General features: G+C 50.8%; 11 protein-coding genes across 11 annotated transcripts; 3 read left to right on the forward strand and 8 right to left on the reverse strand.

Moving 5' to 3' along the window:
* Window positions 1-80: 80 nt before the first annotated feature.
* On the forward strand, window positions 81-1,772 carry BO72DRAFT_471920 (SUMO ligase MMS21; the record flags this gene model as incomplete). The annotated part of the gene is made up of 3 exons (XM_040947112.1): window positions 81-793; window positions 853-1,654; window positions 1,698-1,772. 3 exons carry the CDS (start codon window positions 81-83, stop codon window positions 1,770-1,772), a joined length of 1,590 nt encoding a protein of 529 aa, XP_040797115.1.
* On the reverse strand, window positions 1,753-2,132 carry BO72DRAFT_452065 (uncharacterized protein). The gene has a single exon (XM_040945647.1). It carries the CDS (start codon window positions 2,117-2,119, stop codon window positions 1,835-1,837), a length of 285 nt encoding a protein of 94 aa, XP_040797116.1. The 5' UTR covers window positions 2,120-2,132; the 3' UTR covers window positions 1,753-1,834.
* Window positions 2,133-4,602: 2,470 nt separating this feature from the next.
* On the reverse strand, window positions 4,603-6,527 carry BO72DRAFT_452066 (putative mitochondrial dicarboxylate carrier protein). Its single transcript, XM_040945648.1, has 3 exons — window positions 6,360-6,527; window positions 5,139-6,101; window positions 4,603-5,071 (listed from the first exon to the last, which is right to left on the reverse strand). The coding sequence occupies exons 2-3, from the start codon at window positions 6,068-6,070 to the stop codon at window positions 5,023-5,025; spliced, it is 981 nt and encodes a 326-aa protein (XP_040797117.1). The 5' UTR covers window positions 6,071-6,101; window positions 6,360-6,527; the 3' UTR covers window positions 4,603-5,022.
* A 1,928-nt stretch (window positions 6,528-8,455) lies between these two features.
* On the reverse strand, window positions 8,456-10,675 carry BO72DRAFT_250521 (cytochrome P450). Its single transcript, XM_040940023.1, has 5 exons — window positions 10,374-10,675; window positions 10,123-10,273; window positions 9,994-10,053; window positions 9,301-9,936; window positions 8,456-9,230 (listed from the first exon to the last, which is right to left on the reverse strand). The coding sequence occupies exons 1-5, from the start codon at window positions 10,452-10,454 to the stop codon at window positions 8,560-8,562; spliced, it is 1,599 nt and encodes a 532-aa protein (XP_040797118.1). The 5' UTR covers window positions 10,455-10,675; the 3' UTR covers window positions 8,456-8,559.
* Window positions 10,676-11,801: 1,126 nt separating this feature from the next.
* acuF (phosphoenolpyruvate carboxykinase PCK1) lies at window positions 11,802-14,654 on the reverse strand. The gene is made up of 4 exons (XM_040945649.1): window positions 14,137-14,654; window positions 13,917-13,992; window positions 13,663-13,863; window positions 11,802-13,365 (listed from the first exon to the last, which is right to left on the reverse strand). The coding sequence occupies exons 1-4, from the start codon at window positions 14,316-14,318 to the stop codon at window positions 12,022-12,024; spliced, it is 1,803 nt and encodes a 600-aa protein (XP_040797119.1). The 5' UTR covers window positions 14,319-14,654; the 3' UTR covers window positions 11,802-12,021.
* A 3,166-nt stretch (window positions 14,655-17,820) lies between these two features.
* BO72DRAFT_250595 (uncharacterized protein) lies at window positions 17,821-18,278 on the reverse strand. The gene has a single exon (XM_040940024.1). It carries the CDS (start codon window positions 18,178-18,180, stop codon window positions 17,878-17,880), a length of 303 nt encoding a protein of 100 aa, XP_040797120.1. The 5' UTR covers window positions 18,181-18,278; the 3' UTR covers window positions 17,821-17,877.
* A 1-nt stretch (window position 18,279) lies between these two features.
* BO72DRAFT_250613 (uncharacterized protein) lies at window positions 18,280-19,090 on the forward strand. Its single transcript, XM_040940025.1, has 3 exons — window positions 18,280-18,694; window positions 18,762-18,853; window positions 18,910-19,090. Exons 1-3 carry the CDS (start codon window positions 18,378-18,380, stop codon window positions 19,026-19,028), a joined length of 528 nt encoding a protein of 175 aa, XP_040797121.1. The 5' UTR covers window positions 18,280-18,377; the 3' UTR covers window positions 19,029-19,090.
* Window positions 18,991-21,614, reverse strand: BO72DRAFT_250627 (putative plasma membrane antiporter). Its single transcript, XM_040940026.1, has 7 exons — window positions 21,149-21,614; window positions 21,024-21,092; window positions 20,866-20,972; window positions 20,642-20,815; window positions 19,744-20,572; window positions 19,585-19,686; window positions 18,991-19,525 (listed from the first exon to the last, which is right to left on the reverse strand). Exons 1-7 carry the CDS (start codon window positions 21,201-21,203, stop codon window positions 19,152-19,154), a joined length of 1,710 nt encoding a protein of 569 aa, XP_040797122.1. The 5' UTR covers window positions 21,204-21,614; the 3' UTR covers window positions 18,991-19,151.
* A 27-nt stretch (window positions 21,615-21,641) lies between these two features.
* On the forward strand, window positions 21,642-22,645 carry BO72DRAFT_489263 (uncharacterized protein; the record flags this gene model as incomplete). The annotated part of the gene is made up of 5 exons (XM_040948079.1): window positions 21,642-21,647; window positions 21,860-21,949; window positions 22,030-22,131; window positions 22,294-22,480; window positions 22,530-22,645. 5 exons carry the CDS (start codon window positions 21,642-21,644, stop codon window positions 22,643-22,645), a joined length of 501 nt encoding a protein of 166 aa, XP_040797123.1.
* BO72DRAFT_452071 (PEX11 family protein) lies at window positions 22,450-24,152 on the reverse strand. Its single transcript, XM_040945650.1, has 3 exons — window positions 23,800-24,152; window positions 23,137-23,614; window positions 22,450-23,071 (listed from the first exon to the last, which is right to left on the reverse strand). The coding sequence occupies exons 1-3, from the start codon at window positions 23,864-23,866 to the stop codon at window positions 22,909-22,911; spliced, it is 708 nt and encodes a 235-aa protein (XP_040797124.1). The 5' UTR covers window positions 23,867-24,152; the 3' UTR covers window positions 22,450-22,908.
* A 687-nt stretch (window positions 24,153-24,839) lies between these two features.
* BO72DRAFT_250709 (putative MFS phospholipid transporter (Git1)) lies at window positions 24,840-26,892 on the reverse strand. The gene is made up of 6 exons (XM_040940027.1): window positions 26,564-26,892; window positions 25,881-26,479; window positions 25,757-25,775; window positions 25,391-25,701; window positions 25,066-25,336; window positions 24,840-24,984 (listed from the first exon to the last, which is right to left on the reverse strand). The coding sequence occupies exons 1-6, from the start codon at window positions 26,759-26,761 to the stop codon at window positions 24,883-24,885; spliced, it is 1,500 nt and encodes a 499-aa protein (XP_040797125.1). The 5' UTR covers window positions 26,762-26,892; the 3' UTR covers window positions 24,840-24,882.
* Between the last annotated feature and the right edge of the window lie 624 nt (window positions 26,893-27,516).

Below are 27,516 nucleotides of genomic sequence, written 5' to 3' on the forward strand. Positions count from 1 at the left end.
AGCCACCACAACAACAACAGCAGCAGCAGCCTCTACAGCCCCAACTCAACTCACTTGCTGCAAGTGCAAGTCCTCCCAATATGCCCCTCCGTCGCCGAAACGAACCCGCACCCACCTCCTCATCTTCCACATCAACAACAGCCTCCTCTACAATTCCCCAACCACCACCGTACCAACCCCCGACGATCTCCAACCCTAAAGCCGACCAACTGACCCTCCACGCGACCTCACACGCCGTCCTCCTCAGCCTCCTGACCAGCCAACCCCTCCGGAACCTGAAGACGCATCTCCAGCATGCGCAGGAAAAATTGACCGAGGCGGCCGGGGATATCAACGAACGGTTGACGGATGCAGAGGAGCGGATGCGGCGGAAGAAGGAGCGAAATGCTGAGGAAGGAGGGGAGGATGATAATGATGAGGAGGAGGTGGCCGCGCTTAAAGAAAAGGTGAAAGCTACAACCGCCAAGTTGGATCAAAAGATGCGGGGTGCGATTGATGCGGAGGTTAAACTGGAGGGGCTGAGTGAGATGCTACGGGGCTTGGATGGCAATGTTAATGTGGTGGATGGCGCGGTGGCTACTAGGAGTCGATCGACAAGGAGTAGTCGGCGGAGTAGGAGGGATGGGGATGGGGATGAGGAGATGGAGGATGCTGATGCTCGTGGCGATGACGAGGAGGAGGGGGAGGGAGGTGATGACGATGAAGAGAATGCCGGACCGACGTTGGTAGGCAAGATAGAGGAGAGTGTCACCGCGACGAAGAACAAGTGGAGTGGGTTGTCGCTTACCCAGAAGTATGTCAATGCTGCTTCCCTTTCCATTGAGACAGGATGAGAGACTAAAAAGGCCATAGATACTCCACCAACAACGCTTACATCGGATTCTATCGCATCATCCACGAAGCCAAACACCCGGGTGATGATATCCCCCCACTCCCGCATGCCTCGACCTGGTTCGCCCACCTCGAAGAAGGGGCCGACAAGAAACCCACAACTTCGGCTACCAGCAGCAGAGGCGCGGCGACAAGCGCAGTATCGGGAGTGTCAGCTACCACGGGCGCATCCTCCTCTCGCCACGCCAAAAATCCTTCCGCTGAAGAAGGCGATGACGAAGACCCTTCCGACGAAGACATCGCTATTTCCCGTGAACGCATTTCCCTCAAGTGCCCCCTTACTCTCCTCCCCTTCCAGGATCCGGTCACCAGCACTAAATGCCCGCACAGCTTTGAGCGCGAGGCCATTACCGCAATGATTGTGCAGAGCCGCACCACCGCCCCGGACCCGAGACACGCTTCATCCAGTGGGCACGCGGGCCGACGTGCGCGTCGCGTACACTGTGTCAAGTGTCCGGTGTGTGAGGTGGTTTTGACCGAGTTTGATCTGCGAAGTGATCCCGTTCTTCTGCGCAGGTTGAAGAGAGCTGAGGCTGCTCAAAGGCGGGAGCAGGAAGAACTGGAGGAGGAAGAGTATGATCAAGGAGGTGTGGGTGGGCGGAGGAAGAGAAGTAGGAAAAGTGGGATCACGGTGGCTAGTGATGATGAGGATGACGACACAGCTACCTCACGAAGAGTGGCGTCTCAGCAAGACCAGATCAGAATCAAACAGGAACGCGGTGTCTCCGTCGCCGCTGTTGTGGACCTGGAGGCGGATGAAAATGTGGAAAATGAAGAAGAGGAAGACGAAGAATTTGAGGACGGAGGACATTGGCAGGCAGGAGATGATGATGGTGATGATGATGATGGGGAGGAGGACGAGGATGAGGACCAGGAGGTAAGGGCAGGAGAGAACGACGAAAACGACGAAAATCAAGAAGCGATTCAAGTGGCTGATGACATATCAAAAGGCGAGGTAAATGAAGATCAGGAGCTGGAAGAGCAAAGCCAAGAGGGGGAAGCTGATGAGGGAAATCAGGAGGTAAGAGACGAAGAAGGCCACGAAGGAGCAGAGTTTGAAGAGACAATGCAGGTGGCTGATGACACGTTTCAAGATGAGGTAGTTGGAGTTCAGGAGCAGGAAAGCAAAGAGGATGAGATGGAGGTTGAGGAAGAGGTACAGGAGGTAAGAGAGGGAGATGAAGAAGTCGAAGAATCGGTGCAGAATGCTGATAACACAATTCAGCATGAGACAAATGAGACACAAGGGCATGAGGGGGAAATGGATGGAGAAGACGAGGAGGAGCCAGGGCAAGAGGAACAGGAATCACAGGAAACACATGGAGAAGAAAGGCAGGAAGATGCGGAAAATGTGGATCAGGCAATGCAATATCTCGAAGCTGAATCAGCTGAACAACAAGAATATCAGGATGTCCATCAAGAAGAGAAGAAAATAGAAATCCATGATATTGACACTGCGGTTAAACAAGATGACCAGGGAGCATCAGGGGAGTGCAAGAAACAGCACACCGATGTTGAAGAAATCGAAAAAGAGGACGTGTGTGTTCATGCTCAACCACTTGAACAAGAAAACGAGGAAGATGTCCTCAAAGAAGAAGGCGAACCGCTTCAACATGTCAACACCAGAGCTGTCGAACAAGAAATTCTGCAAGAAGAAGTGATACAGGAGGAGAGTGAGGACGATGCTGTCGAACGATCGGAGAACGAAGACCAAGTACATGATGGGGAAGAAGAAAAAGAGAGTCAGCTCGCGAACGCTGAAACAGATGACCAGAATGACCACGGAACGGTAGAAGATGGGGATGAAAGGCAGTGTGTTGACACTGGTTCAGTTAGGCCGAAGAACGCGGGCGTCGAAGAGGAGAAAGAGAGTCAAGAAGCTGCGGATGAGCCAACTAGACAAGAACAGAATGAGGAGGAGGACGGTAGCAGGAGCGAGTCGAAACAAGGCGTTGGCGATGCTTTGGTCAAGCCAGATGTCCAGGCAGATGCAGAGCAGGAAGATGAGGCACTTGCTGATGCTCAACCTCAACTTGTTGAAGAGCAAATCCAGGAAAATATCAATGAGGGAGCGGAGGCCATTGAAGAAGACGAGGAAGTGGTGCAGACAAAAGAGAAAAATGTCCAGAACGAAGAGCAAGAAAACAATGGAAGTCGTCAACTGTATGCTGATTTTGTTGAGCATAAAGCTCAGGATCAAGATGTGAATCAGCAACTCGCGCATGGACAAACTGATCAAACAAGCATAAGAGAGACAAACAAGGAAGAAGACCATGAATCCGAAAGCAGGGATGTGGTGGATGAGAAGAGAGAGGACCAGGAACAGAGTCAACATGCTGAGGCTGAGTCAGACAAGCAAGAAGACCAGGGTGGTTCAGAGAAAGGGGAGGAAGATGATGGTCTGCACGTCGGTGCTGAGTCAGTGGAGCGAGCTGAGCAAGAAAACGAGGAGCAGAATCAAGATCAGCATGTTGTTGAGGAGGAACCTGTCGCGCAAGGAGATCAGGATGATGTGGACGAAGATGGAAATGAGCTCACCGCAGATGGTGCAGTGCTTGACGGTGCAGAGCAAGGTGGCGGAGATGATATCGTTGAAGAAGGTATCATTGAAGACGATATCGCCAAGCCTGAAGACCAAGAAGATGAGAACATGAGAGAAGAAGAAGAAGAAGAAGAAGAAGAAACTGTGAGAGCAGAAAAACAAGAAGAACAAGAACAGGACCAGGAACAGGAACAAATCATCTCAGAGGCGGATACTGCAGTGCAAGAAGAAAGGGAAGAAGATGGAGTGGACACTCCCGTCGTCGACCCCGAGTTCATTCAACATGAAAATCCTGAAACTGAGACCCCAGAGCAAGAATTAGGCGGGCAGAATGAGTCAAAGAGGGATAATGAATCAAAAGGACAGACTGATTCAGAAATACAGAATAAATCAGAGGTGGACAGTGCAGTGCAAGAAGGAATCGAAAATGAAGATGATAACCCACCTGTCGTCGAATTTGAATTCGCAGAGCTTGGAGACCAAGAAGAAATGGGTGAGGAAGATGGAAATCAGCTCCTAGCGGATGATGCGATTGATGATGCAGTTGATGATGGGGAGAAGGAAGAAGAAGAAGAATCAGTTAGCTTCGTCAATGCTGGGCCGATGGCCGGTGAGGTTGCAGGCCAAACGGATTGGGAAGGAGCAAACGAGGGAGAAGAAGAAGGCAAGCACATGCGAAATGAAAACCTGGATAACAAAGCAGAGGAAGAGGGAATAGACACCTTGCCAAAGACCGGCGGAAAAGGGGTTGCCAACATTGATGATCTATTCGAAGAAGCAGACCAAGAAGAGGTGCAATCGGTGCATTCAGAAGCAGAGGGGTATATGGATGTCGAAGTGGAGGAAGATGGCCCAGAATATCGGAAAATTGATCCAGATTACGTGTATGAAAGATTGGAAGGAGAAGACACAGATGATCCAGACGAGGAAAGGGAAGGAGAAGAACTAGGACACGCGGATCCGGACCTGGACGCAGACGACCCAGACAAGGAAAGAGAAGGAGAAAAACCAGAATACGCGGACCCGGACCTGGACGCAGAAGACTCCGAAAATGTGGACTACGAAGCGCTCGGATACGACTACGATGATGAAGAGCAAGACTCTATCCCGGACGATGAGATAGATTTTGAGGTCGATTACTAGGAAGACTTGTTTGTTGGTATCTTTGTCAATATGAGTGTTTACTCATGATCATGTTCTGCAATACCCTTGTGCTCGGTCCCTTAAGCACGCCCTGGGATATATAACTAGTAAGAGATACACAGAAAAAGCTCAGTCAAATAAGAAACTCCACCCAGGGTACCGGCCATGAAGAAAGAGCGTAGTCAACAGCCGTCACACATCATCGCATCTGTGCCAGACAGCATGCAACCCCGTGGCTGTTCTGTCCGTCAGCCCGTCAGCCCGTCAGCCCGATCGGGTGTGGCTTGCCGATCGGGCATTGAGTGGAATTTATAGTAGTGTGGGCGAAACAGAATGATCTGTTCGGACGCGGCATTTTCTTGAGTGATGCCTAAATATGAATCAAAAGAAAAAAGAAAAAGGAAATAAGGAAATAAGAAACCACGTCGGAAATCATCTCGAACACACTACTTGGTGATGAGGTTGAGGTAGTCGGCGACAATCAGTGTAACCATGCTGGTGGATCCGCGGGGTTAGTGACAGCACTACACGATAAGAAAGTCTTGGGGGTGGGGAAACTAACGCATGAGGAGCGATCCGCACATAGTAGGTGCCGAAGCCGCGGTAGAATCGCAACCAACCCTCCTCTTGCGCTACCTTACGCGCGCAGTCCAGCAGGCCCTTGTACGGCAGCTTGCCGGTCAAGGGATCCTTCTGCTGCTTCTGCAGACGAGTCTTGATAAAGTCAAATGGCAGCGAGAGGAAGCTGGCGAAGAAACCGGCGATCGCAGAGGCGGCAAAGGTCTGGCTCTGGGCCGACAAATTGGTGTGGGCCTTCAATTGAGCCTTGGACTCCGCAAAGAAGGTCAATTGACCGACGTTGAGGGCCATCGCGCGCACAACGGTCGGCAAGGCACCGGCCCACAGGGCTGGAACACCTTCCGACTTGGAGATGCGGACAAGCGCGTCCAGCGCCGAGCGGTAGTTAGCCCGCGCTGCGGGAGGCTTGAGGCCGTCCGATTGCATACGGACCAGGGCCAAATCGGCCGGGTTACCAATCATGGCTGCAATACCACCAGCAGTCAATCCGGCCCCCGCGCGTTCGGCAAAGGTGACCTTACGGTTAGCAGCCTCTGCGCGCTTGTTGAGCATTTTGCTGAAGGTGTCGAAGAAACCCAGGCGGGCGGTAGTGTAGACAGCTTGACGAAGGAGACCAGCAGATAGACCCGTGTAAAGATCGAGTACCTTGCCAGACGCGATGATGTCGCGAGCTACGCCAAAAGCCGAGGGTCGAGGTCCGGTGCGCACACCCTCGCCGGCTAATTGCAAACGGACTTTGATCATGTCAATGGGCTGAATGACTACAGTAGCGGTCATACCAGCAAGACCGCCATTGACGAAGGGAAGCGCCGCACGAGTGTAGGGGTGATGAAGGAAGTCCATGGCGGGCTGAGGTTCTTTGGCGGCGGCAACAGCTGGGGTTGTGGTGGTGGTGGTGGTTGTAGTAGAAGCCATGTTGAGGGAGTAATCGGGGTTCACTCCAGACCTATTGATTATTGTCAGTGTCTAGGATCAATGGCCAATGCTGAACAGAATGCTGCTCCGATTGAATGTAATGTTGAGACGACAGGCAGGGAATGAATATAAAGCTAAGACAACACGAGGAAAAGCGGGGTGGGGAAACAAAGAAGCTTGGAATCCAAGTCTGGAGGCTATGCCCCAGGCCAAAACAGTTGGGCCTGGCCAGGCACTTTCACAAGACCATCCGGGGATCTTCCAAGAGGGGAAAGCCGAAGCTACTTACCGTGGATGAAAGAAGGCGATGCAGAAGCAAAAGGAGGGAGGTGGTGGGAGGGAGCTTGAGGTGGTGGACGAGGAGGCAGATATTTTATTTATAACTTGGATGGAAAAGTTCCTGGTCAGATGATGGATGAGGAGGATGAGGAGAAGGAAAATGTCGCGGGGAAAGACGGACAGGGGGCAGGGAGGGTGAGTTTTAAGCAAAGTGAGTAGAGGAAGAGGAGAGGATCAAGCCTGGCAAGCACTGCCAGGCCGGGAAGGTAACCACCACCACTGTGACTGTTGGATGTGGTACAGAGAGTCTGGTACAGTCACAGTGATTGATGGGTCATACTCGGGCATCGGAACCTACAGTACAGTGCTGGTGGAGATTTACGGGGTGGTAGTTTTAGTCGTATTTCTCTTCAAATAGTCATCTCCATAATAGTATGATTGTTATTAAATACCTGATTTGCATATGGTCCAGTATCCACCAAGTAAGTATGTACTACTAGTAGTAAAGTAAGTACAAGTACACACCGCAGTACTTTGGACAAAGCAGCTACTGCATGATGCCCGCCAGGAAAATGCGGGGGGAGCGTGGCAACGTCATGTTCCAAGTTACCATTGTCTTTTCCCTATATCTTTTTTTCACTTTACAATCTTCATCCTTAATTTTGTTTGTATTGTTTCATAATGTATCACACACCGAGCAATATAACACCTATAGATAGAAAGAACGATAGAGACCGTTTTCCTCCACTCTTCATCCAACCTACCCTGCCCTGTACTGTTGTCTTCTCTCAACTCAACTCTCATACTCATACTTGCAGGTGTCCACCCACCGAGTGGGGAACTCAGCTCCCCCACCACATCCAGCGCCTAACGAGAACCCCCCGGAAACCCCGGCCAGGCCCGAGGTTAGACTCCATACATATGAATTTCTTGGCTCGACATGACATCCCAAGCATCAGCGCTGATCAATATTCTTCCGCATCTTCCGCTACTCCTCCCCCCCCCCCTCTCCCGCCCTGCTTTCCCGCATCCTCACCATCATCTCTCAAACCAACAACCAAGTGCATCAGACAGAAAACCCACCCTCCCCATCCATCTGATACTGCCGATAATCGGACTGATTATTACTCCTGAACACTTCGCCTCTCAACCATCCCAACAAGTTCCTTCCACCGAAGAACCAATCTGGATAGAACGGGACGAAATCCGGAGAAGGTCTCCTCCGGGTCTTAGTCCGGTGTTGGCATCACGGCGAAAGAACTACTGGCTAGGATTAGGGCACTACGATAAGATAGTAAAGAAGATTGATGTAAATGACAGTTACTGTTCGAACATAGCACACCATCATGACAGAAATCATAGAAGTAGATATATGATAACCTAGATAGACCATCTTCACCAACTCCTACTATGTTACAGTACGTGTACATCTCCACGTACCCACATCGAGCAAGCTCCCAATTTAGATCCCTATCTTCACCTAGGTATAACGCAGGAGGAGTATCACACTCGGGATCCCGGAGCGGGAGATAGTGAGCCGCTGGGCGGATCTCGGTAATGTCTTTCGGGCGGGAGGAGGGGAGTAGTAGGCTACTTTCTACATGAATCTTCTGCTAATCCCCCGGCTATGCTACCCAGCAACCCTTAAGGCTAGGAGGACTGTCGTCCGGAATGCCCAGTCGCTGTCTCTAAACCAATCCCCTGGCGGCGATTGATCATGCTGCGCACTGACCATATCCTTCCCAGGCTGTTAGCTCGCTCAGGGTAAGGATCAGGGTGAATAAACAGCCGATTATCGGTGGATACTGGATACGGACTGCCATGTCGGAGGAATCTATCTCCCCCAGAGCCTATGGCTCTTTGTGGATCGCTAGTACGCAGAACGGATCCGCCTCGCACCTGATGTTCTCAATGAACCACTTGGTAAATATGAAGTAGGCGACTGCCCCGTTCTTCTTCCCAACAATTTTCTCATTGCTGTGACTGTCTGGTTGAGAAGTTGAAACCACAAACCCCCACACTATACATCAATACACATATTCACATATCTGGGTTTGGACTCCGTATCGAAAACTCTCAGACTCCCAAAAGGTATCAATCAAATCAAGGCACAACCCGTTGCTCCCGTTCTTTTGCCTTCAGGTATAACCGAATAGCCCGCATTGTCTGCCGAGCCCGAGTGCCTTCCCGCCTCAGCCTGCCGATGCTTTCTACTGAGAAAATTCCCTCGGCCTGAACTGAAGGACCGGCCCCCTCTTCTGGCTGATGATGTGATCATAAAGCTGAAACTCATGCGGATTCGACCGCCCGAGCTCCCCACAGTCTCGATTGCCTGCTCCCATCTCCCCCGCAATGCCATCCGCCCGGCGGAAGTCATACTGCCAGATCAGGCACGCCAGCGCTAACTGCAGCTCCATTTGTGCCAGATGTCGCCCGACGCAGGCGCGCGTCCCTTGTGAAAAGGGTGTATATGCGGCTGTCGTGATGCTCGCTTGCTCGAGCGAGTCATCAGCGTTGCTGGTCAGCCACCTCTCCGGGAGGAACGTATCTGGCCGCGAGAAATATTCTGCATTGTGATGGATACTATAGATTCCGGTACCGACACTGCAGCCCTCAGGGATCACGTGGCCGTCGACAACTATGGTGTCTCCCTTTTCGACCCGACGATAGGGACATCCGGCTACGGCCGGAGAGATTCGGAGAGTCTCCTTAATGCAAGCGTGCAGATAGGGGCACTGTTGGAGAAGAAGGGGCCCTGTGCGGATTGAGTCCAGTGTTGGAAATGTCGTGCGGATTTCCTGAGCGAGGCGGGCGTAGGCGTGAGGATAGGTCGCCAGATAGAACAGATTGGCGCAGAGCGAGACAGATGTGGAGTCGGACCCTGTCATTCATGCCATCAGCAAGTCATGAGATAGATGAGAAGGAGCAAAGTAACGGAATATGTGACCCACCAGCAACAGCCAACATCGCAGCCTCGGAGTAGACGTCCGCATCGCTGAATGTGGGTCCAGTCCCCGCGCTCACCTTATTATCCCGCGCGTTCGTCAATCGACTAAACACATGGCCTGACATGCTCGCGGCGTCCGCCATCATAGTGTTCACCAGCCGGTGATATCGCTTCATTCCGTGCATCTCATCAGGGAATAACTTCCGATCCAGTCGACCAAGAAACACGTACGGAGCATACATCAACAGTGACAGTCGCTTCATCATCCCAGTGATGTCGTACACAGTGCATCGGTGCTGCTGGCTCCCAAGTAGATTAACCGCCTTTCCAAATACCAGCTCCGTGATCACATCAAATGCAAAATAGCTGCACCAGTCTGACATGACCATTGGTTCTCCCCAGGAACTGTCCGAATCGCCTTGGGATTTCGGGCGGTACAGCGATTTGCAGAATTTGTGGACATGTGCCAACAACTTTGGCTCGAATTCGCGCATTGCCGTGCTTGAAAATCCAGGGCTTATGATCTTGTTTCGTCTAGCGTGGTCCGTGGGGCTCGTGACCGTGAGGAGGTTCTTGGTGCCGAGTTGAATAACACCGTAGTGGACATCTTTCCGAAGGTCCTTCCCTCGGACGTAGATATCTTTTTCCCTGATTAGCCCAGAAACAATGGCCATTTTCCTGCATAGCAGCAACACACCTTTCATTCCACTTGCTGTGTTAAAAATCACCAAGTTCGGCGTATATCGAATCACCGGCCCTACACATCCTCAGTCAGCACTTCGAGACTCCTTTCCATTGAAAGGTCACTATATCCATTTAAGCTCACCATACTTCTGGTGGCACCACCAGATATGTAGATGCAAATCTCCTTTGACAGCATGATACGCTGCCCCGGCTTCGGTGAATTTGCCAAGCCATGGACCAGGATACTTAGCCAGAGGATGGAAATAGACCTGATATATGCCGTACACCAGGAGCTGCAAGTTCAGTGTCAGCGCGGTCGCGAATTAGCTAAGAGACACGTAGTCTGTATCCTCATGTCGCAACAAGCGATCTTGAGACAAACTAATGACCTACCGCGAGAACGACGGACCCCACTCCCATCAGCGCCAGAGGCAGCGAAACCAGGGAATGAGATGTAATCATATTCTCGTCCATGATGTTTATGCATGCACTGAATCTCAAGCTCTATGCAGCACACAATTTTCCCATGGCGATCTTAGTTGGAGAGAAGTGTTGTATCTCAGTTTAGTGCGGACGCGACGCGATAGTCTCCAGAACCGATCAAGGAGATTTCGGTGGCGCGAGGCTTACGCGCAAGAGTCCTTTGCTCTCGCACAATAGAGAATGCACATACGTGTCTGGGAAATTCGGAGGGGTGTGCTTACCCCCTGAAGGCGGGAATGGCGTAGACAGGAGGCAAATTCGAGAATACAAGTGACCACCCTCCTTGGAGGGGTGCTCAAAGGATGGTGGTGGTTATGGACCACTCAACTTTCACGTGGAGAGAGATTTAAGCGGGCTAGTCAAGCATCCTTGCTTTGGCACCTTGAAAAGGCCTCGAGGCTCAGTAAGGACCACACACCAGACAGGGCACTACATGTCTGGCACGTATCAGCTCAAAGGGCGGCATTCACCCCTTGACAGCTGGAGAGAGCTAGGAGGCGATCGACAGGCACGGTATGTCGGAGCACTGGCTCACAGGTACTCGAGTAGTATTAAGGTATGTCGAAGAGCGAGGTCGTATTATGGTCATTCCCAGCTAAGTCGAACCTTGTCTAGCCGCAAGAACTAAACTCGGAGATGCAATGTACATGGTGCATGCTGGATCTGTTCCTGCATCGAAGTCCCACGCGTACATTACCCCAGTAGTTCACGGATCCACCCCTGTCTTCGATCGAGGGATGACTCGGAGAAAATTGGTTTGGCTGCATCCCGCGTTGACGCGAACTATTTAGCGGCCTCCTTGCGTGGGGAACGGGGCTTGGAAGCAAGATGATCTGTGCAGATCTTAGTGTGCGCCTTTACTGCAAGGATTGGCCTGGTTTCTTCAATGGTGAATAACATACCAGGTGCTCAAGAGATGATCTGAGGTTGGAAGATAGTGCTGTCGAGGCATCACCTATAAGCAGTCATGAATGTCGGAGGCGCTTCAGCTAGCGCCCGCATGCCCACCCCACTAATGCCCTGAGCACTGCTCTCCACAAGAGCTACCACCTCAGGTAAACTAACCGCAGAGCGAATCTTGATTTGATGCTATCTTGGGAGGGGGTAAGATGCTGAAAGTGTGGAAAGGTATCGCCGGGAGGTGGAATGTGGAGGGAGATGTTTCCCGCCGCGTAGATCCTATGGTCAATTCGGAACCCTTAACTCACCACCCGGCAACTTCCAGTTCAGGTGCCAGGGATCCATGATCAAAAAGTCCCAGCCCATCATTCCCATACTAGAGGGTAGGGAGTTGTCGCATGGAACTAGATTTACTTTTACATCACAAAGAAGAAAGAATTGGTTAGAACTGAATATATTTTCAATAGGCCAACAGCCAGTATTGGACAGACCAAAATCAGAACAGCCATTGTCAGCGCGATTTTCCCTCCGCTGATCGGCATAAAGCCACATTCAGGTATCTGAAGAAGAAAGAAATCATATGACCCAATATTTGAAACACAGCACGCCATGCGATATGATAAACCAAAGGGAATCAGCGAACAAGAAAAGCAACAATCTACTGAGGCACCGGACCGGCCGCAATGACCTCCTTGGTAGCTTGGTCGGCGTACTTGGCGAAGTTCTCGTTGAAAAGCGTGGCCAGCTTGTTGACCTCGTCCTTGAAGTTCGTCGTCGCGGTCCAGCTGTTTCTGGGGTTGAGGAGCTCCGAGGGAACACCAGGGCAGGATTTGGGCACGTGCAGGTTGAACACCTCGTAGGTCTCGTACTCGACCTCGTTGAGGGAGCCGTTGTGGATGGCGTCCAAGATGGCGCGGGTGTACTTGAGAGGGCAACGCTTGCCACCAGTGGTGGCGCCAGCGCCAACCCAACCGGTGTTGAGGAGCCAGGCGTTGGCCTTGTGCTGCGAGATCTTCTCCGCGAGCATAGTAGCGTAACGCATGGGGTGAAGAGCAAGGAAGGGCTGAGCGAAGCAGGAAGAGAAAGTGGCCTGGGGCTCGGTCACACCATCCTCAGTACCGGCCATCTTGGAAGTGTAACCGGAGATGAAGTGGAACATGGTCTGCTCAGTGGTGAGCTTGGAAATCGGAGGAAGAACACCACGAGCGTCGCAAGTGAGGAGGATGATGTTCGAAGGGTGCTTCTCGGATAAGCAGGGGATCTTGGCGTTCTCAATGTACTCAATAGGGTACGCGCAGCGAGTGTTCTCAGTGAGAGTGCAGTCATCGTAGTCGACAACACGGGAGATGGGGTCGAAGACAACGTTCTCGAGGACGGATCCGAAGCGGATAGCGTTAAAGATATCGGGCTCCTTCTCGGCGGAGAGGCCAATGCACTTGGCGTAGCAACCACCCTCGATGTTGAAGACACCACGGTCAGTCCAGCAGTGCTCGTCGTCACCGATCAAAGCACGCTTGGGATCGGCAGACAGAGTGGTCTTTCCGGTTCCGGACAGACCGAAGAAGACGGTAACATCACCGTTCTCGCCCTCGTTGGCAGAGGAGTGGAGAGTAAGGACGTTGTGCTTGACGGGCATCTCGTAGAAGAGAACAGTGAAGACACCCTTCTTCATCTCACCGGCGTACTCGGTACCGAGAATGACCATCTCCTTCTCGGCAAAGTTGATGGCAACGGAAGTAGCAGAGGTCATACCCTCAGTGAAGCGGTTGGCGGGGAAAGAGCCGGCGTTGTAGATGACATAGTCGGGGTGGAAGTGTTTCAGCTCCTCTTGCGAGGGGCGGATGAGCATGTTGCGCATGAAGAGAGCATGGTAGGCGCGAGCGCAGACGACACGGACGCTGATGCGATATCTCTCGTCCCAGCCGGCAAAACCATCGATAACATAGATGCGGTTACGGGTGTTAAGGTAATCGACAGCACGCTCACGGTTGATACGCCAAACCTGGGGACGTAAGTTAGCTTGAGTTGGAGATACACGGATGACGTCACCGGTGTGACTTGATCTGCTCCAATGGCGCAAACGCAAGCGCAGACAGAAATGAAAACCATTGTTGCACAGCAGTCGAAAGATCGAAAAAGCCTCAGACCATAACATGATTTGAGGCATTTTGCTAATCTTCCGGGGGCTACCGTGGCACTGCGGCCATGATCTCTGCCCTAAAGCTTGGCTTGGTCCCGCAGCCAGCCGACATGCAAGGGGGGCAGGCAATGCGCGATTATACGCCAGTCCAAAACTTACATCAGGAGTCATGGGCTTATTGACAGGTCCCCACCAGATCTCATTCTCAGACGATTCCTCCTTGACGATACGCTTGTCGGAGGGGGAACGGCCAGTCTTGGCACCGGAGTATGCAGTCAAGGCACCGCTGGAGGTGATGGCAGTACCAGTCTCGTAGACCAGAGCATCTTCGTAAAGAGCAGGAACAGCAGGGTTCGCGATCTGTTTCAGTTAGTTGGCGCTATGATTCATAGATGAGGCGCAAAGAATCGTACAATAGCAACGCGGTCATAGTCAATGTGGGCGTGCTCGTGGAGTTCCTCCTCGAGCTCAGTGTGACCCTTGCCTGGCCTAGATAGTCATTCGAGTTAGCGACCTTTTGTCGGCGACATTCAGAAAGTCATGAGGTCATATAGGTCCCTGCCATGTCCCATCCGAGACAGCAGTAGACCATCGTAAAACCAAAACAAGGGGAAGAAAGAAGGAAAGACATACTGAACACCACCAGGGTGCAGCGCAGTGCGGTTAACAGAAGCAGCAACCATGTTTCTTAGTGAAGTAGAATGATAATTATTGTTTCGTTGCTTTGCAACTTGCTGTTGAAAGAAATCTGTGTAGAGAGGACCAGGATCGACGGGGGAAACGGGGGGTATATGAATGTTTCCAGCTGGGGCCATGATGGCAGCGAATTCAGGTCGCAACGAGGTTTGGATCTTTGGAGTAATGAGCCTTCTCCACAGTTCCACGGAAGATGTCGGGGCTAAGGACCGGGCTGAAGGCTGAAGCGGTTGTTGGTTATCGTGGAAAGTCGAAACAGTCGAAACAGAGGAAGAATTGCCTCTCGGGGTAGTCCGACTTGTTCCGAGATCTGAGATGTGGGCACGAAGTGGTTCCGGGTGCTCTGCGCGGATGCACCAACTAAAAGTGAGGGAATAACAGCAGGATCGGGAACAAGAAATGAGAATTCAGGCGTTATCAACCGATAGTGCGTTAATGTCTCAATCTAGGCCAACAGGGAGGAGGGGGAGAATGGGAGGGGCTGAGTTGATTGTAGCTAGAGAAGTAAAAATAAGAAAAAGGTACTACTAGCCGTACTCTCTCTACACAGTAATAATCGGTGTGACAGGCTCGAGATATCAAAGCCGTCCATTCTGCAAACGAGGTATTTAACAAGCCCCCTGCATTTTCTATTACGAAACCGACAGTCAGTCCTACGAACTGAAAGCAATTATTCCCAGCTTTCTCCCACGGAAGCGCAGAGTCAGTTTTCTCTCTTGACCATCAACTGACAGTTAATGCGGGAAGTGATGACGTTGAATGAACTCAAGAATAGCCAACCATCCGGCGAGGATTTTAGAGGCGATTAACCTACAGGACATGGGTAAACGATCCATGATGGAAATTGCGGGGGAAGGAAGCCCTCCCTATGGCCTTCTAAGCCTCTCCCAGATCAACGCAGACTATTCCCGACTGGGTAGCAAGAGAAGCGCCCGGCCTGGCAGAAAAAAATTCATTATTAGAAAATGTCCGTCCTCGGCGCGACGGAGCACTTCCGTATTCACTAACGAAAAAAAGGTGGGGAGGCCCCCGTTTGGCTTATGTAATATTCTGACCGCCCGGAGGCTGCAACCATCCCCAAATTGCCCCAATTGCCCCTGATTACAGGCCCAGACCCAGGAGTCTTTCCGAGTGACGAAATTCCCGGGAGAGAAATTCGGGTGTTGCTCCATGGCTCTAGTCTGTTTTCGGTCAAGTGTGAGTCAGCTGCCTTCCGAAGCCCTTCCCGGTCCGGCCAATGAAACAAGTCCACTTCTCCGGATTGACAATCAGACGTCACCATCGTGAAATGCGGTGGGCAGAAGATATTGCCGTGCTTTTTTTTTGACTCCAAGTTTTCGGGATGTGAACCCCCCCCTGAGGGCCATTTTGGGAACGACACGAGAAAAGAAGAGGGAAGATCAAGCAAAAGATCAGAAAGCACCCATTCTTGAGGCACCTGCTCGTCATACCGCGTTCATTGCGCGTAAGCCACCCCCCGTCTTTGCTACGAGTACTCATATGTAAAATCGCTCATGTTAAGATCACGCACACCCCAATTGAGGCATTAATTTGTGTCTACAATCCCCTACTGATGCACACTAAACTAAAGAGATTTCCCCCGTCGAACGTACACCCAAAAGCAAGTACTGAACAAGAAAAACAACGCACATGACAGGCCCATCCCAAAAGTCTTTGATCCCGACTTTCCACGAGGATAACCGACTGTTACCACAGCATAGAGTAAACCACCCCCTGGGGGGCGCAGCACATCAAGCCCACGCAGGGGTCAGGCGCGCCTTTTTTCTGCACGTCCCCTCGGATCGAGGGCTTTGGCATCAGAAAAGCCGCCTGAGTATGATGAGGAGAAGTGTAACTGCCGTAAACACTTTTCCGGACCAGAGCACTGATAGAGGTGTAGTTGGTACGTTTGGGCAGGCAGGCAGGCAGGCATAGCCGGTCGGAAAGGAAGGTCGGGTCTTCAAATCTGTACCCCGCATCCGACCAGAAAACACGGGCCAGTTCCCCGGATGTTCTCGTCCTTTTTTTTCGCCTGGCGACCTTTTTTCCCGGTTTCCACCTGTTCTGTCCTGGACGCCTGGTGGGTGGCGGCTTTCCCGGTTAGGAAACTTGTCCAAGAACGGAAGTCATTCAACGATGACGACAGAAACATCATTCTTTAACATTCACATTGTATACGGTCCTCATGTTCCTCACACGAGAGATACACCTACCTACCCAACAATCAACTACAGACGAAAATGAGATTTGCACCACCACGTATTCCCATCCGTGTCCCTGCATACAATATCCTCCTTAGCCAAAAAAAAAAAAAGTCTCGACCCCCCCAGGCGCGTGGCAATCAAAATCCCCCATCACGCGCGTCAACCGCTACCCCGTACGAAACTAATTGATCATCCGGGTTAAACCAACCCGAATCAACAAAGCATTGTCTGCCAAGCAAGAACCCACGACAGCTGAGAAAGTCAGCAGGAGAGCTTCAAGCGGTACGCTTAACTGGATAAACAAAAGTTCCATTTTCCCTCAAGCCAAGGCGAGGCTATTCCCGAAAACAACAATCATCCACGTGCTCGTGATTTCCCCCGACCTCCCCGAGGCAATCCTTCCCCCAGTCAGCGGGATGTGGGGACATAATTCCCCCTTTTTCCCCCCCCCTCGGCCGGAAGTTTTAGGAAAGGGAAGAATACGCCGGCGGACTGCATGCAGTACCGAGTGAACATCTCGGTAACGAGCGGCTTCTAGCGGTGTGTACATACAGTACCTGGACAAACGACTACTGCTACTATAGTCGCTTTCTTTGTGGATTCAGACTTGTAGTTCAACTATGTGATTAACCATCTATGACGAACCTCCCGAGAAAGAAGGAGTCTACAGATTTCGTCACGCTAACTGAACTTACGTAGCTGAGTCACAGCTCACCAGTCCTTCCCCGGGGATCTCTAGACTCTGGAAGTCGGGAGCCTAGTGGAGCTTTGCCGAAGTTTGTGGAGATAGAAGATATATTTTTGGCATGTCTTGGTTGGCTCCGTTCCCGGGGAGGGTCTAGACTGAAGAAACTTTCTCATCGGTTGTGATCGCCTGACCTTGAAGATAGATCTCTGGGGGCGACTTGAGGCTTGCAGAAAATTGACACGCGATGGAACCTCGCATATCGTGAGCCCGTATCATGCCTCGAGCACAGTCGCCTCAGGTTCAGACCCCATCCTTCTCGTACCGCCCACGATGCAGAACACACTGCGAATTAGTGGCGTAATATCATGACTGAAGCTGTGGTCTACATTAGATACAAGTTCACATAGATGGTGGTTCGAAATTACCAGAAAGATGTTTGCGTATATGAGAAGGGTTCATTATGCAACCTTGTGATGAACAAAACCTCAATATGCTACCATCAAGCATCCCGCGCTTGAGATGCCATGATCTGCTGCTAAATGAATATCTTGATGACCCACAAACCCTGGGGGCCCTCCGAGTTGAGATTGTAGATGTTAGCAGTCCCATTGTCCTTACCGCCGTCGCCAGCTGGCAACCATCTACCGCAATGGTCCAAGGGACTGAGTCTTAATACCTTGATCACCAGACAGCTCCAATAGCCAGCTCAGCTACCTAGGGACTGTAGGCCTTCTTGATCGAAATATGTCCAACCCATGAGGGGCATATTTCCCATCAAGGACCGATTTACAATCTCCAGGCACCTACTCGACTATGTGAGTGCATGGTCGCAGATTCAGCATGCAGCCACGAGATAGCTCCCCACTTATCACTTTGTAATCGGCCATGATCTGCAATGTAGACATCGACTTGCCCACGTAAGGAACACATGTTCATCCTGATATTCGCATGAAGAGACCCCCACATCTGCTGCCCCGGCTTGCCGAACTCATCGTCTCCCATAGGGGCCGGATTCGACGAGGTGGTTGTGACCATTGAGCTTAGAACGGCCAGGTGAAGCCCCTGCAGCGTCGATACTGCTAAATGCATGCGATCTCGAAAAGCCCCCGGCGTGGAGTAAATTCTGAATCAAGCGGAAGTAGTGAGATCGCCAACCCAAGGCACCCGATTCTCCGATAAGAGATGTAGATATATATCCAGACGCGGCCTTGCTTGGGGTTGGAGTGAGGGGCTCCCGATTGAGGTTTCATTCTGCGCATGCCCAGACGCAGAGCTCCTGTACAGTAATGCAGTCAGAGGGCTTCATATGCTATCGACAAGCAGCTGGGGAGGGTGGTGGTGCTATATGCAGTGATATTGGTGAGAATCCATATCACTATGAGTCCGACCTTATCAGCACCACAGCCAATCACAACGACGGGAAAGCGGGTACATCAGCCTGGATCACGCGGCGGGGTAAACAAACGACAGCTCAAGGCTGGAGGCTGTTTATTCCTGTTCTCACTTTTTTCACCACCTCGAGTCGCTTCGCTTTGTATCTCTCATCCTCGCGAATATTGATCTTCCTTCACCTCAAGGTACGCTGCCCCCATATCTCAATCTTGTGTGTAACCAGACCCCACCAGGTCAACTCACACATCCAACCACAGCCCCTCACCGACTCCAAACAGAAACAAATCTTGCAAAAATGGGCCACAACTCCTGCCCCTCTTGCGGTGCTACCATCGCTGGCGAAGTGAAGACCTGCGGCTCTTGCGGAAAGGTATGGCATACATCTCGTCTGGTCTTTTTGTTCAACCCTCTTATTCATGCCACTAGACCTGCCCTGTCTGAAGTCGTCCTTCTGGCTTCCCGGGGTTGTTTTCAAATCGCCTCGAGATCGCAGATCACAATCTCAGTATCAAGTCAGCGGCGAATGGTCGATGGTCTGGACATAATATGGACTGATATGTATTGAGCTGGCATGGCACGATGAATGCATGAATGAAATGAATGAACGAATGCGCGTCTCTCGTTCCATCTCCTTTCTTCGTCCATATCGAGTAGGACAGAACATCCTTTCAGACAATAGCCCGAACGGTGGCTGAGCCTCCTGCTCGGTGGCTAAATAAGGGGATATCCAAATGCTCATTGCTCCCATTGAGCGGACTATCCTCGCTTAGTCGAGTCATCGTTCCTGATTCTTTCCGTACTTGGCCATTTTGCCCGCCAGTGTCGCTGTCAGACGGCCGCGAGAAGCGGTTGTTGACAATCATCGAATGCCGCTGAGGATCAACTGAGCAATTATTGGGGAGGGCTTCATTATCTGAGAGCAGAGCAATCGCCACCGGATGGTCACGGATCTTGCACACGCCGAAAAACTTGTAGAGCGCATCAAGCGCAGGTACCGACAGTCCATGGACAACGATGGAGAATAGCACTAACCAGTAGACAACTGCGTAGACTGCGGTTAGGTGTGAATTAATTCCAAATAATAATGATCTGTAGTCTTACCTGGTGTCATAGCGGCGGTCAGATTGTTAATCTCAGTGTCACTTTCGCCTGGGGAGGGAAAGAGGCGGCGAGCATACTCCACATATGCGATAGCACCGATACCTGCCAAGTAGCATGAGCCTGAGAACGAACGTTATCCTGGGGGCGAGCGCTGCTTACCGATCGGTCCGAAGTAGCCCAAAAACAACGCTTCTTTCCAATCACTGCAAACCCTGGGCATGAACTTGTATCCTGCGATAATGGCGGGAATGCGACGAAAGATAAGGATTAAAAAGCCTAGTCCAAGTAGGCGCCAGATGGAGATCCCAGTGTCATGGGGTCTATGAAACTGGTCCCATGGCATGACTGCACCAAGATACATGAAAGCTGCAGTGTTCAGCAAAGTCTCGATTGTCGAATTGAAAGAATCATGCCGGGCCTGCATCTCAGCCTGGTAAAGGCCATCCCAGTTGAGCACACTCCCAGCTATGAAGCAGGCAAGTGTTTCATCGGATCCAAAACAACCGCACGTCCCAACAATCAGCATGCCAATTGCCACAGGGACCAGAGTAAAGCTTTCATTATCGATCCATCTTCGCTTGGATGCGCCTTTGACTAGCTTCTTGCAAGTGAAGCCGACAAAGGCACCGTAGGAGGCACCCAGGAAAATCATGTACAGGACTCCCTCCACGGCCCAATGTTTCAACGCAGGGCCGACTCCTCCACCAAAACGCCCTGCGCTCGTTGCGCCAAGTGAATCGGGGATGCCTCGCTCCAGATCGAAGTCCTCCAGGCTAGCGGTGTTTTCAGGCGCTTCTGCGTAACGCAACAAGGAAAGCGCAAGCAGCAGAAATGGAAAACCGAAGCCATCATTTGCCCCTGCCTCGGCCGAAATAAACTCTCGAAGTGGTCGACGAACATAGTTGTCTGCAAAGGGACCTTTTGCAATGGCTTGAGATAGAACAGGATCCGTGCAAGTCACGCAAGCGCTTATAATAAGCGCTGAAAGCTACACACGAGACGGTCAGCACAGTCTTATAGGTTGGTGCCTGAGTTGTTGAAGTTCCAGTGAACGTACAAAGGATATACTGGGAATCGCAAGCAAGATACATGCAGATGTTGCAAACCATGCTATAGTCATGAGCGGAAGAAGACATATAGCCAGTTCGCAGAGACGCTGTCTTATGTATCTCTTGGGCAATTGATATCCAGCTTTTACCAACTGTATGCCAATCACTAGGCGTGTCAGGTTCTGCTATCATCAGTATCGATCTATCAGTAGCTTATCAGAGTGGAATTTACAAACGCGATGTCACTGCGGTAATCGTCATCGCCTCCTCCCCACTGAGATATGTTCAGGAACCTAGCGCCGATCGGCCCTAGCGAGACACCAATTAAAAAGGCTGGCACTAGTTGAGAATCAGTATCAGGTTAAATCAGTGCGAATCTTGGGTTCATACAGGCTTCCCCGAGGTACCACCTCTGCTTGATTCTGAGCGAAAAATATCCGAAAATGAGAATATAAAACGCTTTATCACAGTAAGTTGTTGCGCTTTCTATATGAGTTGATTCCGGCGCTTCTCACCTATAACAGAGACGACGATATTGAAGTTGCTGAGGTCAAGAATTGGATGCAGCATGGCGCCCGTGCCTTGAGAAGCACCTTTATAGTTCGACCAGCAACAGAGAGTGTCTGACGAGAAGAATGAGCTTCTTGCTGAGATTTTGGCGTAAGCGGATCTCAATATTCAAGCAACTGAAAATAGCATGTGCATCAGGAGGTATTTGTATAAGGAGGCGCCACAATTCAACTAGAATCTGATGAGCGGCGCGGAAAGTCCTAGGGCAAACATCTCAGACAGCACCACATTGAGACCTGCTGCCCTTTGATATCCCTGTAAAAGAATCGAGGGGCACTGTGTGTTATCTCTCACACTTAGATTGGTGCGATTGCTGTGGGTCGCCATACGCCTCCCTTGCAGGAAGCAATGCTGCTGCAAAGCTTGGCCGCGCTCGCTCGCCATAATCGGCGTATCTCTTTCTAAGGTACGTAGGTCGTCATGCCAGTCGTTATCAAGATGGTTGTAAGCGTGCATGCCAGCATGTTTAGACTCTCGGGTTGTTATGCGGATATCCCAGGGATTGCTTGTTCGTGACGGGCTATTGATTTAGCATAATCAGGAAACGGACGATAGCAGAAAGTCAGATCTTCTTAATCGGACAGGTCTGCGCCAAGCCGGCAGGTGGCGTAACCATCTGTAAATCTGACTGTTTGGTTCGCCATTTGAGTGCATAGAAATGGCCCAAATCGGTGGTGTCACATTTCAGTTCCAGTAAGGATCACAGGGCGAAACAAGGAGTCAAGGGAGAATCTAAACCAGATTGCGTAAGTGTGCCTGCACTGAGAATGACAGTTTGCGTCTCAGGCCCATGTCTTAACTACTGATTGACAAATAACGAACTTAGGACAACTTGATGATGACAACAAGGCCTTGCGATAGCGGAACATGCTTTGGAGATATTGTTTTGGCGTCCAATATATCACTCTTCTTGACCAATAGTCCACTTGTACGTTGAGCATCGCCTTTTGAAGAGCCTTGACTGACTCTCGTCTGCGTTAGTGTCATCAAAAGACATAGAATGTCTGGATAAGACACCCCGTGGGCGTCCTGGCGCAGAGTTCGATAAAAGCCACTCAAGTTTCTGACAGATTGCACATCTAGCATCCAGGCTCCAGCCAAAGCGACGCCTGCCGGGAGGCTCGTGCAAATTCAGCCAATGTCGGGTTTGACATGGTCGATGATAAGAAGATGGTTTCGAGACCCAAGTCAGGAGTCACTGGCTGCAAGCAGCCGCAACCCCGCGAGCACCTTGCGGACTGCAACTCTGGACCACAGCGGTATTTTCACCATATTTGGTGAGCCAAGAACAAGTCAAGATATTTATAGTATATACACATTGAATAGGAAATGACAACATGTACACGATCTCTTTCGATCGCAGAATCGCAGAATCGCAGAATCGGAGGACTCTTGTGGCTTCATGGTTCAAAGCTTCATTTGACCGCAAGAAAGGGGAATAAATCTTAGGCTACACATATGGCAATAACAGAAGCCTGCGTTGCAGGGCAGAATCTCAACTGGGAATATTCCAGTGCATAAAACCCAGGCTTTCCTATGTTCGAAGATGAATAATAAATCTCCCTGGCTTCACGCCTTTACTCAGCATGCGTTTTCGGTGACAAGTAAACTTGGAAGAAGGAAGACGATTCGGTGATTGAGCGGCTAACCTCAAAATCCACGCTTACTTGAAGCCTTTGCATGGAGAGAACTTAGCATCCGTTGTCTAAGCAGTCTTTCGCCACTGCGACCAGACACCAATCAAACTGCTGACCGTTCCTGCAATACCAACGAGACCATCATCAAGTGCAGCAAGACCAAGAGCAGACACAGGAACAGTCAAGTCGCACAGATCGGAGATCAACTGAATACGAGCTGTGGAGCGTTCCCTAGACAAAGATGTTAGCGTTCAGTTAAAAACCCGACCAGACAGTCTCGTTACGGATTCGCATACTTCTCAAGCTTTTTCGCCTCCACAACACCCTCGCCCTCCTTAAGATCAAGGGTCTTCGCCTTCTCCCTCAGCCGGAAGAGGGTATACAAACTAGCAACCGCGCTGCACGCCAGTCCTGCCATCCACGAGCGATAGGCCGAGTCCTGCAGTCGTTTCACGGAAGCAAGTTTGCGCACACCAATCGCGTCCACAACCGTGATGGTATCAAGAGACAAGTACCCAGCATAACCAAGCTGCCGACCAACCGCAAGGTAGCGAAGTACTGGGTCGATCGGGTTCTTGTTGTCGGAGGCCAGCGCGGCAGCCTTCAAGTGTTCAACAAACTTTCCGATTCTGAGGATCTTACGCGTGGTTCCGAACTGCTTCTTGATAGCATTATAGGGATCGATGGCAGACTGCGGGCGGTTGGTGCGGTACAAGTACCAGGCATAGAAACGAGAGAAATATTGCAGGGTGCGGAGAATCTTATCGCGACCAACTATGATTCAAGGAAAAATGATTAGATTGAGAAAGAAGAACAGACACGCGCGAGACCAGGGTAGAAGGAATGCTCAAGTCAACAGACGATGGGAAAGCGAGGTCGGGAACTTGCGGCTCCCCAATTCCGAGCTTCACGCGATAGAAACATGTCGGAGCACTGTACAATGGATGCATCTCACATACCAGTTGTCGCAACAAAGCGCAAATAATGCGCTACAGCAGGGTGATAGACCAGGGCGTCAGCAACCATTTTCAAGATGGGGATCTCTGTGCGTTGGGGTTAAGAAGAGGATGTCGGCCGATAGCGGGAGATGGATTCCGGCAGCTGTCAGCTCGTGGAGAGATAAGCGGTATGTGAAAGAGGACAGGCCAGCTGATGGATGAGGGACGGAGGATATGACGATCGGTGTTACACGTCACACAGAGAAGCAACGAGTAGACGGGGAAGAGGGGAGAGGACTAGAATAAGTTCTGGGGAAGAAGCGATGGGGGAGAGAGGGTGGGATGAATGATGGATGCTGGGGTCGGTAAATGACCGGGGATCGACGGGCGGGAGAGAAGGAAGGGTTCGTCTTGTGCTCTGCCCGCCCACTCAACAAACCTCGGTTGCTCGGTGCTTCTGATAACAAACGGGAGTAGACCAATATTGGTTTGACCACCAACTACCGTCATGTGTGCTCTGGTCACGAGACTCTTTGTCGGCTTCTCATTTCACATCATTTTTGCCCTCAAAGGCCATAACGGCATGACTTTGTAATCTCCACAGCTCTCTGGGGTGACTTTTGTTATACAGCATAAATTATAACTACCACCCAGCTATGGGCCAGACCTCACCTGAACGGCCCTAACGAAGTATAAGAGCTCGTCCGGTTGCTATTGTTTGATTGTTAGTGACTCAGCAATCCATTATATACTACATGGAGGCCATGATGGTCATTAGGTTTGTGTCCATAAATACATGAATCATCGGTCTGAGCGATGTTGTTGCGGTGACCGTAGCAAATATCATCTACTATTTCGCGCTTCTGGGCATCGTTCGCTCAATTTGTTGCTTGGGGTTCGTTCTCTGAGTTTTTTAGGGTGTGGATCGGCTCGCTGCATTCGTCGCTTGGGCTCATCAAGACTAAATGTCGCAAAGGGCGTCAAACGGGCTGCAAATATTGTGCAAGCATGGGAATGAATGGCGCTCAGTGGGCAAGCTTTTTGCTGGGTGATAGTGCGCCCACCATACGCGTTGACAGGTCAGTGCAGGGTCAAAAATTTAGCTTACTGCTCCTCAGGCCTCTCATGGGTCCCCATCAGGCTTGTGTTATATCCATGAGACTCGAGATAAGCACGGAATTTAGCATCTTCTTCGGTGATTGTGTCCTAGCGAAAGCAAAATGAGGTTAGCACAAGAATCCAACCCAGTATTATCAAAATAAAAGTGACCCAGCAGTGATCACATACCTGGCCAATCTGTGGCAAAAGGAAGTATGCCAACGCCGCGCTGAAGATGCACAGGGAGCTCGAGACGAAGAACGGATCCTGCCCGCTGCGGACTGGGTTTGGGGCGTTTTTCTGTATGATTGGAATCACATAAGTGCCCACAAAAGCACCGATCTTTCCGAAAGCAGCAGCGATGGCATAGAATTGACCTCTGACCGCGGTTGCGCTGCTTTTCGCACAGCAAAGGCCGATGTTATCACCGGGACCGAATTCCCCAAGGCTGGAAAAGATTCTAGTGGGCCACGTCAGTGGGTGTACAGAACCTCTAGTAGTCCAATTGCCTTACCCGAAGACCACGACAAACGCCGCCACATTCTTTGGGGTCGAAAGATACTCATAGCAGCCGGACATGATGAATCCAACGATACCCTGGAAAAGTACGCCAATAGCCAAAGTGTTGCGGGGCCCAATCCAGTCACTGGACAGACTACCAAGAAAGGATCCTGGAATGTAGAATGTGTAGGTCAAAGTAGTCCAACCGAAGCTCTTCCAAAGGGGAGCACTATCCCCTAGGATAATGGCTAACCAGTCTGAGGAGTATATGCTGAATGAATAGGAAGAGAAGTCATACAGGAACCAGATGAGGGAGAGCACAGCCTTGCTGCGGTTAGCCATACACCTTTTACCTCATAGAAAGAAGAAGGGTACTAACCAAACGCTTCCAGTAGAACCTGTCCAGAAATTAGTCAACGCGTATGTGGCTTGGGGTGATTGGTGAAAGACCGCTGGAGAGAAGATATGGGACAACATGATAGAATGATAAAAGTAGTACTCACTTCACAATTAGCCATAAAGGGAAAGTGTGCATGCGCTCTCGGTCGAACTCTTCAGGCTCTTCAAGCTTCAATCGCAAATACATCAGACTAAGAGGGGGTATTACACCCAGTCCCAACCCAACACGCCACACTGCGCGTAGGTGATCCTCGGTGAAAATCAAAACCAATATCATAGAAACCAATGCAGAAATGACATATGCAAAGTCGATCTGAAAATTGGTAAACATGACAAACCATCGGTTTCGATGACCTTGCTTCAATTCCCCGGTGTTCTCGGCGCAGGCCACACTTCCTGCTGGATATTCCCCACCGATTCCTATTCCCAAGAAGAAACGGTAGGCTGTCAACGCGGCAAACAGGCCATAGTGACTGTTGTTATAGCCGTATGCGCCAGCACATAAAGCAGCGAAGATGAACAGAATGATAGTGGATATCATCAACGACCATTTACGTGACCAATGATCACTTGTGTATCCAAATATCAGCATGCCAACCACTGTTCCCGCAAAAGTGATTGATGAAACGTTCTGGCTTGCGGGCGAGTTGGCATATTCAGTCGGATAAAGTCTCTTGAGTATGGTATTGACAGGTCCGATTATCTGGAGACGTGGTCAGCAAAGTCAATTCGAGCATTAAGCCGATGGAGGCAAAGAATCATGCATCAGGGTCAAGAATCCACATACACCATTGAGATATCCATCAGAAAAAAGCCCAGCACCACAGGCAATGGTTGGCCAACTGCGCTCCCAACGACTCTTGCCTCCCAGATTCGCATCCAAGGGCACCTCACGAGAGCCTGAGACTGCATCGACCGGTGCTTGGACATCTGCCTTGATATCCGTCTTCGACTCTACGGTTCCTTTCTCTTTGTCGTCTGACATTTTGTTGTTGTTGCAGGAAAACGGTCACGTACAGAAAAGGGAAGTTTGAAGTAAGCAAGGGGCAGTTGAGGGCGTGGTGCAACTATCCGTTGAAGAACAGGTCGATGCAAGGAGGGAAAGTGAGCACGTGCAAGTTCGAAAAGTCGATTCTCAACTATAGTATAGAGGCACCTTCGAGTTGGGTAGAAAACAAGATAGCAAGGACGGATGCGAAGACAAGAAGGTCTGAGAAAAGGGCAAAGGAAGGGGGTAAAAAAACTTTCTACAGGCGGGGAATAAAAAGACGCTCGTGATGAGGGCACATCAAGGCCACAGAGATCCGGATTCCTACCAGATCCATGCTATTCCAGTGCCACCATCCATCCAGGTTGCTCGAACCTTTAGCGAAATCGCCAGGATGTACTCCGAATGGCCCCTCCTCCTTAGCGGGCTTTAGCGCATGATTACCGCGAGTTAAGCGGTGGAAGAGTGGGGTTGCACTTCAAGCTTCCCTTCAACTTCCCCGTCTTCAGCCGCCCAACTGAACCAAAATGGAAAGTCGAAGATGCTCCACCTGCGTCTTGTCGAATCCTATCGAATCGCATGTTGTATTCGAGGATTCCGGTGGCCCATCGTTGAGGAGTACTAGCTAGGTTCTACAGCCTGTTTCCCATGTGATTGTACTTATAGGGCCTCCCTCACCGGCTCACCTGCCTCAGATACAACTAGCGTTAGTTCAGCTGCGAAAGCCTGCGATTATGCAAGTATACTGGCAA

The sequence above is a fragment of the Aspergillus fijiensis genome (assembly GCF_003184825.1).
Source record: "Aspergillus fijiensis CBS 313.89 unplaced genomic scaffold BO72scaffold_64, whole genome shotgun sequence".
Taxonomy (NCBI): Eukaryota; Fungi; Ascomycota; class Eurotiomycetes; order Eurotiales; family Aspergillaceae; genus Aspergillus; species Aspergillus fijiensis.